Source organism: Mandrillus leucophaeus, unplaced genomic scaffold (genome assembly GCF_000951045.1).
Source record: "Mandrillus leucophaeus isolate KB7577 unplaced genomic scaffold, Mleu.le_1.0 Scaffold380, whole genome shotgun sequence".
In the NCBI taxonomy this organism is placed as follows: Eukaryota; Metazoa; Chordata; class Mammalia; order Primates; family Cercopithecidae; genus Mandrillus; species Mandrillus leucophaeus.
This window is the reverse complement of record NW_012104032.1, coordinates 394,186-407,355: the sequence shown is the minus strand read 5'-3', so window position 1 is coordinate 407,355 and position 13,170 is coordinate 394,186. Positions and strand designations below refer to the sequence as shown.

Sequence of the window (13,170 nt, the reverse complement as noted above, 5' to 3'; positions counted from 1 at the left end):
TTCCTTCCTCTTTCTTTCTTTCTCTCTCTTTCTTTTCTTTCTTTCTCTCTCTTTCCTTCCTCCCTCCCTCCCACCTTTCCTTCCCCTCATTCCATTCCCTTCCTTTCTCCTTTTCATGCCTCCCTCCCTCCCTCCCTCTCTCTTTTCCCTCCCTCCCCCTCTCCCCCTTCTCTATACATATTCTTGTTTGTCTCCTGGGGCATATGTGCAAGTTTCTCTACCTAGGAGTAGAATTATTGGGTCACAGAGTATGTGAATGTTCATCTTTACAAGGTCATGACAAATTATTTTCCAAAGCAGTTATATAAGTTTACACTCCCACTAGCAGTGTAAACTTTTTAAGGCTCTACATCCTCGTCAACACTTGTTATTGTCATATTTTTGCTTCTTGACAATAGAGTGGATATAAAATTGTATCTTGCTAGTGTCTTAATTTGTATTTCCCTAATTACTAATGAGATCAAGCATCTTTTTGTACATTTATTAGCTATGTTTCTTTCCTCTTTAATGGAGTTTCAGGTAGCATGTTTGGCCCATCTTTCTATTGGATTGCTTATCTATTTCTTACTGCGTTGTATGCATCAAAATATTAATTACGTGAGTACTAAAGTTTGTCCATTATCTGTGGCATAAATATGTTCTTCCTGTTTGTGGTTTTCCTTTAACTTTATTTGAAGGATCTTTTAATAAATAGAAATTCTTCATTTTAACGTAGCTTAATTTATTAATATTTTCTTTTCTGTTTAGCACTATTTTGGGTCTTATTTAGTAGATTCTTTTCTACTCTGAGGCCAAAACAACATTCTTCTAGCTTTTCTTCTACAAGTTTTGATTTTTATATGTAAGTGTTTTGTCCATCTGGAGTGGATGTTAGTGTCTGACATGAGATTGGAAATCAATTTTACTTTTTCCCCTGAGGACAAGCATCAGTACCAGCTTCTTTCACTTCTGACACATATCACTGCTCCACATCTGTGTGGGTCTGTTTCTTGGCTCTGTATGTTGTTCCATGGGTCATTTTTATGTATATTTGTGCCAATACCATCTTGCCTTAATCATTCCAATTTTATAAGTCTTGATATCTGCCAACGCGAGCCCCTTCCCTAACTTTCTTCTTCAGCAATGTCTTCTTGGCTACTCTAGGGCCTTTGCTAATTTACATCTCTCCCCCAAAATGGCATCACAATGGTGTCAGTACAAGTTTATAACTTGTTTTAAAAACACTTTTAAAACCTAATAATAATAAATAAATAATGCTTAAAATAATGCTTTAAAACTTAATCATACATTTTGAATGTTTTGTCATTTATATGTTACTGTAAAATGTAATTTTTAATGGCTACATAATGTGTTACTTCTTAAAGGTACCATAATTTGTTTATTTCATCCCCCATTTCTGGATATTAAAGTTGTTGCCAAATTTTCATTATTGTAAAAAATTCTGTGGTGAATATTCTTGTGGCAAAATCTTTTTAACATATCCATGACTACTTCCTCAGGATGGAAGTACAATTTCTGAATCTAAGAATTTGCTTAATTTTAAGGTTTTCGATACACATCGCTAAATTATCTTTTGGAAAGTTCGTATGAACTCTGTGACAGTGTAGGTCTCAGGACACCCTCGTTAACAGTGTACATTATTATCTTCAAAAACCTTGTCCATTTTGATAGGCAAATAATTGAAAGCCAAGCTAAACTTGGATTACATGTCTAACTGGCAGTCCTCATATTCTATGTTCATATTTTTCTAGTGAGCACCATGGGGTTTCATACACTGAACACTCTCCTAAGTGTTACCTTCCTTTGTTCTGTTAGAAGAATTGAGCCAGGCCCACCAGGCCCGTGGGGAACTGGACTGCAGTGGTGACTGAGTTTGTTCTGCTGGGGTTTTCCCTGAGCAGGGAGGCGGAACTGCTGTTCCTGGTGCTCCTGCTGCCCACGTTCCTGCTGACTCTTCTGGGGAACCTGCTCATCATCTCCACTGTGCTGTCCTGCTCCCGCCTCCACACCCCCATGTACTTTTTCTTGTGCAACCTCTCTATCCTGGACATCGTCTTCACCTCAGTCATCTCTCCAAAAGTGTTGGCCAACTTAGGATCTGGAGATAAAACCATCTCCTTTGCCGGATGTATCATCCAGTGCTATTTCTACTTTTCCTTGGGCACAGTTGAGTTCCTCCTGCTGACAGTCATGTCCTATGACCGCTATGCCGCCATCTGCTCCCCTCTGAGGTACACCGCCATCATGAGACCTCCTGTCTGCATTGAGACCGTTGTGTTCTCTTGGGTGGGAGGCTTCCTGTCTGTGCTCTTTCCAACCATCCTCGTCTCCCAGCTACCCTTCTGTGGCTCCAACATCATTAACCACTTCTTCTGTGACGGTGGACCCTTGCTGGCCCTGGCCTGTGCAGACACCACTGCCATCGAGCTGATGGATTTTATGCTTTCTTCCATGGTCATCCTCTGCTGCATAGTCCTCGCGGCCTATTCCTCTACATACATCATCTTGACAATAGTGCCCATTCCTTCTGCAAGTGGAAGGAAGAAGGCCTTTAATACCTGCGCTTCCCACCTGACCATAGTCATCATTTCTAGTGGTATCACTGTGTGTATCTTTGTGACTCCCTCCCCGAAAGAATATCTGGAGATCAACAAGATCCCTTCAGTTCTGAGCAGTGTGATGACTCCATTCCTCAATCCCTTTATATGTACTCTGAGGAATGACGCCATGCAGGGAGTCCTCAGGGATACGTGCGTCAGGGTTTGAGGAGTTTTAGAAAAGAGGATGAGGGCAGTGCTGAGGAGCAGATTGTCCTCCAACAAAGACCACCAAGGAGGGGCTTGCTCTTCTCCACCATGTATGTATTGTGTAAAGCTCCAGTGTTAGAAAGAGAGGAGCTGCCTTAGTGAAAGAGTGAGCTAGCTATAGTCTACAGTGGAAAGACTGACTGTGGAGACAGAGACTTGAACTCTGGCCTTGGTTTTAACTTTAATCTGTGACCGCAGCTGTGTCACCAGCCATTCTGACTCTCAGTACTCTCAGCTGAAGTGCAACAGGGCTGGACTTGATGATCTCTAAGACCTATCCACAATGAATATTGTAAGAATTGAAGGGCCATGCAGTCTATTTCCTCCTAAAGTCCTAACATGTTTGGCCCCACTTCTTTATGGATCCCGAACACAATTGTTCTATTAGCTTGACACAAAGTCCTTCCTGAACTTCTCTGCACGGACCCTCTTTCTTTCCATCCTCTGCAGGATCTTTTTAGAAATAACCTTCATTATTCTCTAATCCACTATCATATCCTGTAATCCATTTTTTTCTTAGTGGGCATTCGCAATGATTATGATGGGTGTATGTCATCTGTGTTATTTAATAATATTGCTTTCTGTAATAGAACATGTTCATAATATCCAATATGCTTGTGTTCTTATGTAAGACATGGCCCTGTTCCCGTAGCCACTAATGATTGATCCGTGGATGGATAATCTGACCGAAGGCATAACCCATCACCTGCAGGGATACTTACGCACCTAAGAGACTGGCCAATGACCTATGACCTGTGTGGCTTGGCTGGACCAGATGAGCTGTGCAAACAGATAACCCCTTTTTTGAGAAATTGAAGCAAAAAACACAGAGATTATTCCACACAAGGGCGATGTTTCCCCTGGAAGCAGCAATAGGCTTGGCGGCTGGAGTGGCCACTTTGGTGCCAGGTACAAGCTGATGAGTAGTTAGAGGAAACCAGTCTGCCCCTCAGAGAGAATGGAGTTGATGTATAGAGAAAAACACAGAAGAGACAGATGAGAGCCCACTCAGTTGCAGAGGCACAACACAAAGAGCCCTCTTCTCTCATGGCTTCCTAGGCCTGGAGCTGGTAGAGTTTTGATTCCTCTTCCTGGATTTGATGTGTTTTGCCTGTACCTGTAAATCAAATCCCTTTTTATTGAGCCGTCTTGAGAAGGTCTTAGATTCTTGTGACCAAAAAGCAGCTTGACTACAAAGTTCATTCTCTCTCCACCAAGCATAGCTTCTCCCCTTTTCTGGCTCCATACACCTGGAAAGAATCTGTTTTGGGCCAGGTGTGGTGGCTTAAGCCTGTAATCCCAGCACTTTGGGAGTCCGACACGGGCGGATCACGAGGTCAGGAGATCGAGACCATCCTGGCTAACACGGTGAAACCCCATCTCTACTAAAAAAAAATACAAAAAACTAGCTGGGTGAGGTAGTGGGCGCCTGTAGTCCCAGCTACTCGGGAGGCTGAGGCGGGAGAATGGCCTGAACCTGGGAGGCGGAGCTTGCAGTGAGCCCAGATTGCGCCACTGCACTCCAGCCTGGGCGACAGCAGAGCGAGACTCCGTCTCAAAAAAAAAAAAAAAAAGAAAATAAAAGAATCTGTTTTGTTTTGTTTTTTGTTTGAGATGGAGTCTCGCTCTGACACCCAGGATGGAGTGCAGTGGCGCAATCTCGGCTCACTGCAACCTCTGCCTCCTAGGTTCAAGTGATTCTCCTGCCTCAGCCTCCTGAGTAGCTGGGACCACAGGCACGTGCCACCATGCCCGGATAATTTTTGTATTTTTAGTAGAGATGGGGTTTCACCGTGTTAGCCAGGATGGTCTTGATCTCCTGACCTCGTGATCCGCCCACCTCGGTCTCCCAAAGTGCTGGGATTACAGGCATGAGCCACTGCGCCCAGCCAAGAATGTGTTTTTAACTGCACTCTTAGTCTGAATTCTTGGTGCCCAAACACTGCCTGGGATGCTTAACTGGCCCCCCTCTAGGCCTATGGTTCAGCTCAGTGCAAACCAGCTTTTCAATGTCATCAGAATCTTTGAGGCTTAATTTCTTGTCCTGCTTGGCCACCAGTGCTGCAGCATCCAGTTTGCTAAATTAACCCCTATGCTCTGCGTGGAACTGGTCAGAAGGACATATGCATACCTCAGGAACTGCTGCAGAGTTCTGTGGACATAAATGAAGACCACTCAAATGAGCACAGATACCACTTATTCAGAGCTGGCTATATCAGGGGAGTCAGCCACCATCATTTGCCTTTGGCAGAGCGTCAAAGGCAGGCAGGTGAGTGGAAAGCTTCATAGAAAAAACAGGGATGGTCCGGGTATTCACTGACTGGAGGGTTTTGGCATGGGGAGCTGGAGGTGAGCTAACTAGAAGCAGGACATCTTAGGGGATTGATTTGGGAAGCATATTTGGCTTTCTCTGATTGGTCTTGAATTGGAAAGAAGTGTGGAAGGGGAGGGGGCTTCAGAAATCAGGAAAGTGGGCAGTCACGAACAAGTCTTGTCCATTCTGGGCCAAGTGCTTCAGAGGTTTGGTTGTGGTTTGGCTTCCCTCGAGGGTCCCTTTGGAGTTTCTGAGTCAGAGTTCTGTTGTCATATATGATCTGGCTGTTGTCCACTTTTACATTCAGTCTCTCAGTTCTTACAACCTTGAAATTTCATATAACATTTTAAAGTCTAAGCAGAAGGACAATCCTCCTAAAGTGGAAAACCAGATCCCGTGAGAACAGATGATGAAAGGTGAGCTCAGGTAAACGGAGCGTTGTTGGGGGTTTGCAGGCCAGGAATGGGAGCTGTAGAAACTGAGGATGTCTTGCATGTGCCAAAGACTCTGCTTCTTTGAGTGGACCCCAAGCCCCAAGATTTAGACTCTGGCTAGTAGGGCTTGTGAGGACACCTTGTGCCTCTAGAGGAAGCACACTGTTACTGTACATCTGGCAAAGCAGTTAGACTGTGAGGCCCAGTCTTCTGTGGAGACTTCCATGAGTCTCTAGGATCAGATTAGGGGAGAGGAAGAAGCTAGACTTCGGTGTTTCCCTGTGTAGGACTCTGAGATGGCCTCAGAACCCATGCTCTCTCTACCAGCAATGTTTCACTGAAAACATTTGGGGACTCATAGACTCTCTCAGAAGTCTTTCAAACCACTGACCAAAAGCTTCTAAGTTTGGATTTAAAACCAGCAACATACGTCCAAGTTTCCGCTGGTGAACCCTTAGCCTAGCAGTTCCATTCTCAGCCCACAGCAAACACTTCCTTCTTATAGGCCTTAACATGCCTTGTGGGGTTGGTGTGTTTGTCTGTCTTTGTCAGGGGTGGCAAACACTTGAGTCTCACAGTACCAAATATGTTAGCCGTGGAAGGCATCTGAGCTACCAGAGACGAATCCATACGGGTGTGCAGCAACCTCAAGTCTTGCCTCCTCAGAAGAAAGAATTTGACTGAGGGGCATAAGATGGAAAAAGAGACCATGGGAAGTTTCAGAGCAGGGGTGGAAGTTTATTTTAAAAGGCTTTAGAACAGCAAAGAGAGGAAAGTATGCTTGGAAGAGACCCAAGCGGGCACCGAGGTAAAGTGCAGTGTGTAACCTTGATCCTAGGACTTTATAGGCTGGTCCCTTTCCCATGATTCTTCCCTTAGGGTGTGCTGCCTGCATGTGCAGTGCCCCCCTTACTCTTGGGAAGTGAGCATACACAGCGTGTTTAGGAAGTTGTACCCATGCCCACCTGAGGCTTTCTTCCCTTTTCCGGTGGAGTGTCCCTGGAAGGTCATACTCCGCCATTTTGTCTCTTAATGTGCATGCCCAGAAAGTTGCTTCTTCCTGGCATCTGCATTCAATTAACACTTTAGTGCAACAGGTGTGAACCCTCAGGATAATGGCCTCTCCCTGGCTGCCAATTTATCACTTTTAGAGAGGCAATGTGACAAACGCCGAACCATCACCTGACATTCCCAGTGGGTGGGAGATAGCCCTCTCCTGCCCTGCTCATGTCTAACTACCTGTAACATCTTCCCCAAGAAATAGCAAATCCCTTTCAGTGCAGACGATTGGATGATATTAGTTTGGGGGTCTCCTACCCTTTCTCCCAGAAACCTACATCAGTGTTTCACACACCAGATATGCTAAGTATTTACTAAATAAAGTGAAAATATGTGCAGTTTAGCAAGAGTCCTTTTTGAAAATGTAAATTTTAGCTTGGATTTGAGTTGGGGTATTCCCACTAAATAAAGCAGTCCAGCCCCTTAGAAAGGAGAAAGAAGCCTGCAGGCACCGGGAGGACCTCCTGAGGGGCAGTGAGCATCAGGAAATGAAAATGGGTTCAGATACAGGGAAAGGGGCACGAGGGCAAAGTTCATCGGCTTGCACACTTTGCCTTAGCTGTCTGTACTTGCTCCCACTTCTACACTCATTCTAGTTCCAAGACCAAACGGGAGGTAGCTTCTGCTGTAAACTCCTTAGAAAACAGAGGCTTAAAGATGGCCAGTGGTCCAGTCCCAGAAAGTCTGGGGATTGGGGGAGCATGTCAAAGTGTCACAGACCTCTCTAGTCTATGACATGATTTTTATTCTTTAACATATCTGTGGCCTCCACAGCCTGCATCTGCCTGTGGCCTTCATTTACTCTCCCAGTGGCTCCAGAGAGTTTCTCCAGGATGCAGCTGGCAGAATCTAGGCGGCCGGGGGTGGCCTTGGCTTCTGAAGGTATGCAAGGGGGTCTGGCACTCTGTAACTGTTGGGAAATAGAATTAAAAACAAAATCTATCCCCAGCTCAGAAAACTGGCCCACAAAGGTTGAAAAGAAATAAAACAGTTTTATTATTGAATAAGCATTGAACCAGAATATAATGCTCATCACAGGCAATCTTCTAAAAAGATTGCAAAGACAGAAATAAACGTCACCCTTTTTTTATAAAGACATACTAATAAAATTAATTGCATACCTTTTCTCAAGATAAATAACAACTAATCCTCAAGTAAAAGGACTTGACAACCCCACTTGTCACACACAGTTTGTCCTCAGTTCACTTGGTAATTGGGGTGAATCATCTGTTCTATCTAATTGGCTTTATCCAAAGGAAAAATAAACTTTACATATCTTTGTAACAGGAGGTAATTTAGGAGCAAGAGGTTCTGAAGTTAGGTTCCTCCCCTCCCGCCAGGACTGGGAATAGAGGTGCTATCTTCCTTGATGATTCCAAAGAGATATTTCCCAGGTCCTTAAGAAAGACATTCCTGGGTTGTAATGCTGTTCAGAGGATTAGTTACCATTTAAAAAGATTTATTTATAGTTCAAAGAGACAGAGAAAGAACTCATAAATTTTTTGAGGTAACTGCATAAGGAAAGGGAAGAGGGAGAACTTTCTTCCCTTATTTTCAACAGAGAGAAATAATAAGCCACTTATTTTGAATTTGCACTTGCCGTTACATAGCCCTGAGGCTTGGCGGAGGGGCAGTAGACATTCTGCTAATGCTCTTTGCGTCTGCCTGCTTTGCCAATTTAGGTGTATGTTCGTGCAGGACCCCTACAAAACAAGGTGAGCAGACCTGATTCCCATCTGAGGGGGCGCATTCCTGAAACTGACATCATAGGTGTAAACCGAAGTTAGAATCAATTTTCGAAAACTTTTGTTTTTAATATTTTTAATTATGAAAATCCACATTCATTGTAAAATCTCAGTACAGAAGTGTATAAAGTAAAACGTGAAAAGTCCTGCCAGCCAATTCTATTCTGTAGCAGTCAACATTGTTAGTTAAACATATATATACATATATATATATATTTTTTTTGAGACAGAGTCTCGCTCTGTCACCCAGGCTGGGGTGCAGTGGCACAATCTTGGCTCACTGCAACCTCTGCCTCCCGGGTTCAAGCAATTCTCCTGCCTCAGCCTCCTGAGTAGTGGGGATTACAGGTGTGAGCCACCACCCCTGGCCTAGTTAAACATATTTTATGCTTAGAATATATTAGAACATATATATATATATTCATTCATATTCACACATATAACTTTTACTTTACAAAACAGAAGGCATTATATGAATTGTCTGCAACTTGAGTTTTAAAATCTTTCCATGTAAATACTGTCAACAGAAAGAGTCAAACTGTAGAATAACTGAAGAGATTTATTCTGAGCCAAATGTGAGTGACCATGGCCCATGACACAGCCCTAGGAGATCCTGATGACATATGCCCAAGGTGGTCAGACTACAGCTTGTTTTTATACATTTTAGGGAGACCTAAGACATCAACCAATACATGTAAGATGTACCTTGGTTTGATCTGGAAAGGTGGGACAACTCAAAGCAGGGAGGGTGTTGAGGGTGGAGAGAGTAAGGGGGGCGGGGGACAAGGAAGGGCTTTCATGTCAAAGGTGAATTCAAAGATTTTCTGATTAGCAATTGGCCGACAGTTTATCTAAAGCCCTGGAATTAATAAATGGGAGTGTCTGGGTTCAGATGGGTTGTGGAGACCAAGGTTCTTATTATGTAGATGAAGTCTTCAGGTAGCAGGGTTCAGAGAGAACAGAACCTGTTTCTTATCAGGCTTAAAGAGACAGCTTTGCAGGGTTATTTCAAAATATGTTAAAGCAATATATTTTGGAGCAAAATACTTTGGTTTCTTCCAGGGCCTGCTATCTGTCATATTGGTATCTTATTGCTACCAAGAATCTGTGCTGTCTTAATGTATAAGACTGTTTTAATGTTAATGCTGGTCAGCTGTGCCTGAATTCCAAAGGCAGGAAGGTTTAATGTGGCATGTCTGACCACCCATTCTCATCATGGCCTGAACTAGTATTTCAAGTTTACTTTAGAATGCCCTTGGTCGAGAGGAGGGGTCCATTTAGTTGGTTCAGGGTGCTTAGAATTTTATTTTTGGCTTACCATACCCATAAAGTTATATAATTCATTTTTGGATGTCACTTTTATAACCAATGAAGACACATCTCTTCTATTTTGTTACTGGTGCTAAATTTTTTTTAGCATAAATTCCTGCTATTAGGACTCATGGCTAATAGTGTATGACCATTTTAAATTTCAGTAATTATTTTGATAAATTCTGCCAAGTTGTCTCCAAAAGTGTGACAACAATTTCCTCTCCCACCAACATTGTATAAAAATATCCATCTTCTTCACTATTGCCATTACTAGCTATTGTCAATCTTTAAAATTTTTGTCAACCTGCATGTAAAAATAGTATCTTATTATTGTTATGTACTTCTTCTATTGCTAGTGAGGTTGAGTATCTTCTCATATGTTCATTGGTCATTTTTTTTTTTTTTTTTTTTTTGAGAGGTTTTTTTTTGAGACGGAGTTTTGCTCTTGTCATCCAGGCCGGAGTACAATGGCACGATCTCAGCTCACTGCAACCTCTGCCTCCCGGGTTCAAGCAATTCTCTTGCCTCAGTCACCCGAGTAGCTGGGATTACAGGCGTGCACCACCACGCTCAGCTAATTTTTGTATTTTTAGTAGAGATGGGGTTTCTCCATGTTGGCCAGGCTGGTCTTGACTTCCTGACCTCAGCTGATCCACTCACTTTGGCCTCTCATAGTGCTGGGATTACAGGCATGAGCCACCACACCTGACCTCATTTTTTTTTTTTTCAAGATGGAGTTTTGCTCTTGTCATCCAGGCTGGAATGCAATGGCATGATCTCAGCTCACTGCAACCTCTGCGTCCCGGGTTCAAGTGATTCTCCTACCTCAGTTTCCCGAGTAGCTGGGATTACAGGCACCTGCCACCACACCTGGCTAATTTTTGTATTTTTAGTAGAGACAAGGTTTCACCATGTTAGCTAGGCTGGTCTCGAACTCCTGACCTCAGGTGATCCATCCACCATAGCCTCCCAAAGTGCTGGGATTACAGGCATGAGCCCCTGGGCCTGGCTTCATTGGTCATTTGTACACTTGATTTTAGCCAAAAGGCCGAGAAGCGATCATTCACTGGTCATTTGTATATCTTCTTCTGTAAATTACTTACTCATATTTCTTGCCACGTACACAAAAATAAAACATTTATTTTTCTGCTGGGTTGCTTTTCCTTTTCTGATCACTTGTTATAAACTATTCTCATTGCTTATCAAAAAGCTTTATTTTGCCGGGCATGGTGGCTCATGCCTGTAATCCCAGTACTTTGGGAGGCCGAGGAGGGTGGATTACCTGAGGTCAGGAGTTCAAGATCAGCCTGGCCAACATGGAAAAACCCTGTCTCTACTAAAAATACCAAAAAATTAGCCATGCAGGGTGGTGTATGCCTGTAATCCCAGCTACTCAAGAAGCTGAGGCAAGATAATTGCTTGAACCTGGGAGGTGGAGGTTGCAGTGAGCCGAGATTGCACCACTGCACCCCAGCCTGGGTGATAGAGTAAGAGTCTGTCTCAAAAAAAAAAAAAAACACACACACACACACACACACAAAACAAAAGCTTCATTTTGCACACCCTTCAATCCTGCAATCTTACCTCAAGGAAGGAAATAATTGGTCAAATATGCAAATATGTACGTATAAGGCACTTAGTGTACGTTGTTTATAACATACAAATATTTGGAAGCAATTTAAAATCCAAGAATAGAGAAGCAGATAAATGAATTATAGTAAATCCGCATAATGGAAGAAGATGCAACAATTAAAAATGATGATATATTTCTATGGATTCTGTATTTATTGGTGTAGAAAGAGATTTATAACAATAAAGTTAAAAATTTTTATAAAGCACTTTGTTAGTATGCTCTCATTCTGGCAAATATATATTTATATACACAATAACATATATATCATCTGAAAGAATATATTCCAATGTATTTAAAATGGTTATTTTTGGGTAGTATAACTATAGATTTTTTAAAAAGTGTTTTTAATTTTGTCCTATTTTTGTACAATTAAAAATTTTTGTTTACATTTAAATAAAGGAAAAATATTCTCAGAATTGAACCCAACACTCAAATCAGGTTACAGTGAAACCATTGAGTCCCCAATCAATGCAGGGAATGAGACCTAGCTTTCCATTAGCTTTTGGGGCAGCTTCATTTCTTTACTGCCAGAAACAGAGATTCTAGCCCACTAAAACTTTCACAATGGTTTAATCTTTTCACATTAACTGCCATTGCTTTACTAGTTTGGTTCATTTTTTCTATCTTTTTTTTTTTTTTTTTTGGAGACAGCATCTCACTATATTGCCCAGGCTATGGTGCAGTGGCTATTCACAGGCACAATCGCAGAGCACTGCAGCCTGGAACTCCTGGGCTCAAGGAATCCTTCTGCTTCAGCCTCCCAAGTAGCTGGGACTGAAAGTGCACTCCACCATGCCGGGCGAGGTTCTTTTTTTTTTTTTTTTCTTTTTTTGTAGAGACAGGGTCTTACTCTGCTGCTCAGGCTGGAGTGCAGTGGCACTCCATAGCTTTATAGCTCACTGCAGCCTTGAACTTCTGGGATCAAGCAATCCTCCTGCCTCAGCCTCCCGAGTGGCTAGGACTACAGTCACATGCCACCAGTCCCAGCTAATTAAAATTTTTTTTTTTTTTTTGAGTCTTGCCATATTGCTCAGGCTGGTCTTGAACTCCTGGGCTCAAGTGATCCTCCTGCCTCCTGCCTCAGTCCCCTAAAGTGCTGGGATTACAGGCATGAGCCACCACCCTCGGCCAAGGTTCATTTTTTTCATGTGAAAGAATTGACATTCATCTCTGCCCACAGTTTGATCATGTCAGGAAACAACCTGTGCAGCCGCTTTCTGATTGCTGAAGCCTCTTCATTCTTCCTCAGCAGGATCCTTTGAGATACAACTGAAACTTCATGTTTCAGAATGCCCTGTCCCTTTTAACCACTCTAGATAATTTTCCTTGGAACATTCTGAAATCTGACTTCCTGAAATCTATAAAAATTACATCTGACAATCTTTTTTCAACATTCTAGTAAACACAATTGTGAGTAGAGCAAGTATTTACTAGGTGCTCTACGTCTGGCAGAAAGAGACTCAGGTTAGTGTCCTGATTCTTGGAGACCTCTGGCACTACTGTAACTTGCTTTTGATGTTTTGCAGTCTGAACGAAGAAAGCAGCATCTGTGTCCTCCAATTATCTTAGTATCTGTTCCTGTTTGTTTCTCCTTTTATCCCCAACCAAACATTTCCATCTTCAGTTCTGTGGTTTCCCTTTTGACATACACGCTATTGTTGAGTGCCTTCAACTAGATTCACTTCCTCTGAACAGCGTTATCTTTCCACGGTCTCCTCCAGTCATGGGGTCCACATGATTGACTTATTTATCTTGTCATAAAATTCAAGTTCCTTTCCCACTCTGGTCTTCTGTAATACAGCCAGCACTCCCCAGACTTTAGGATTTTGATAATATTAATTACAAATACAGGAAAAACTTCTAAAAT

General features: G+C 42.6%; 1 protein-coding gene across 1 annotated transcript in view; it reads left to right on the top strand.

Moving 5' to 3' along the window:
• Positions 1-2,886, top strand: part of LOC105547205 (olfactory receptor 6J1-like) — a 5,523-nt gene extending 2,637 nt beyond the window's left edge. Inside the window, 1 exon segment of the mRNA XM_011990710.1 lies at positions 1,830-2,886. Coding sequence (XP_011846100.1) covers positions 1,830-2,886 — 1,057 coding nt within the window.
• The last annotated feature ends 10,284 nt before the right edge of the window (positions 2,887-13,170 follow it).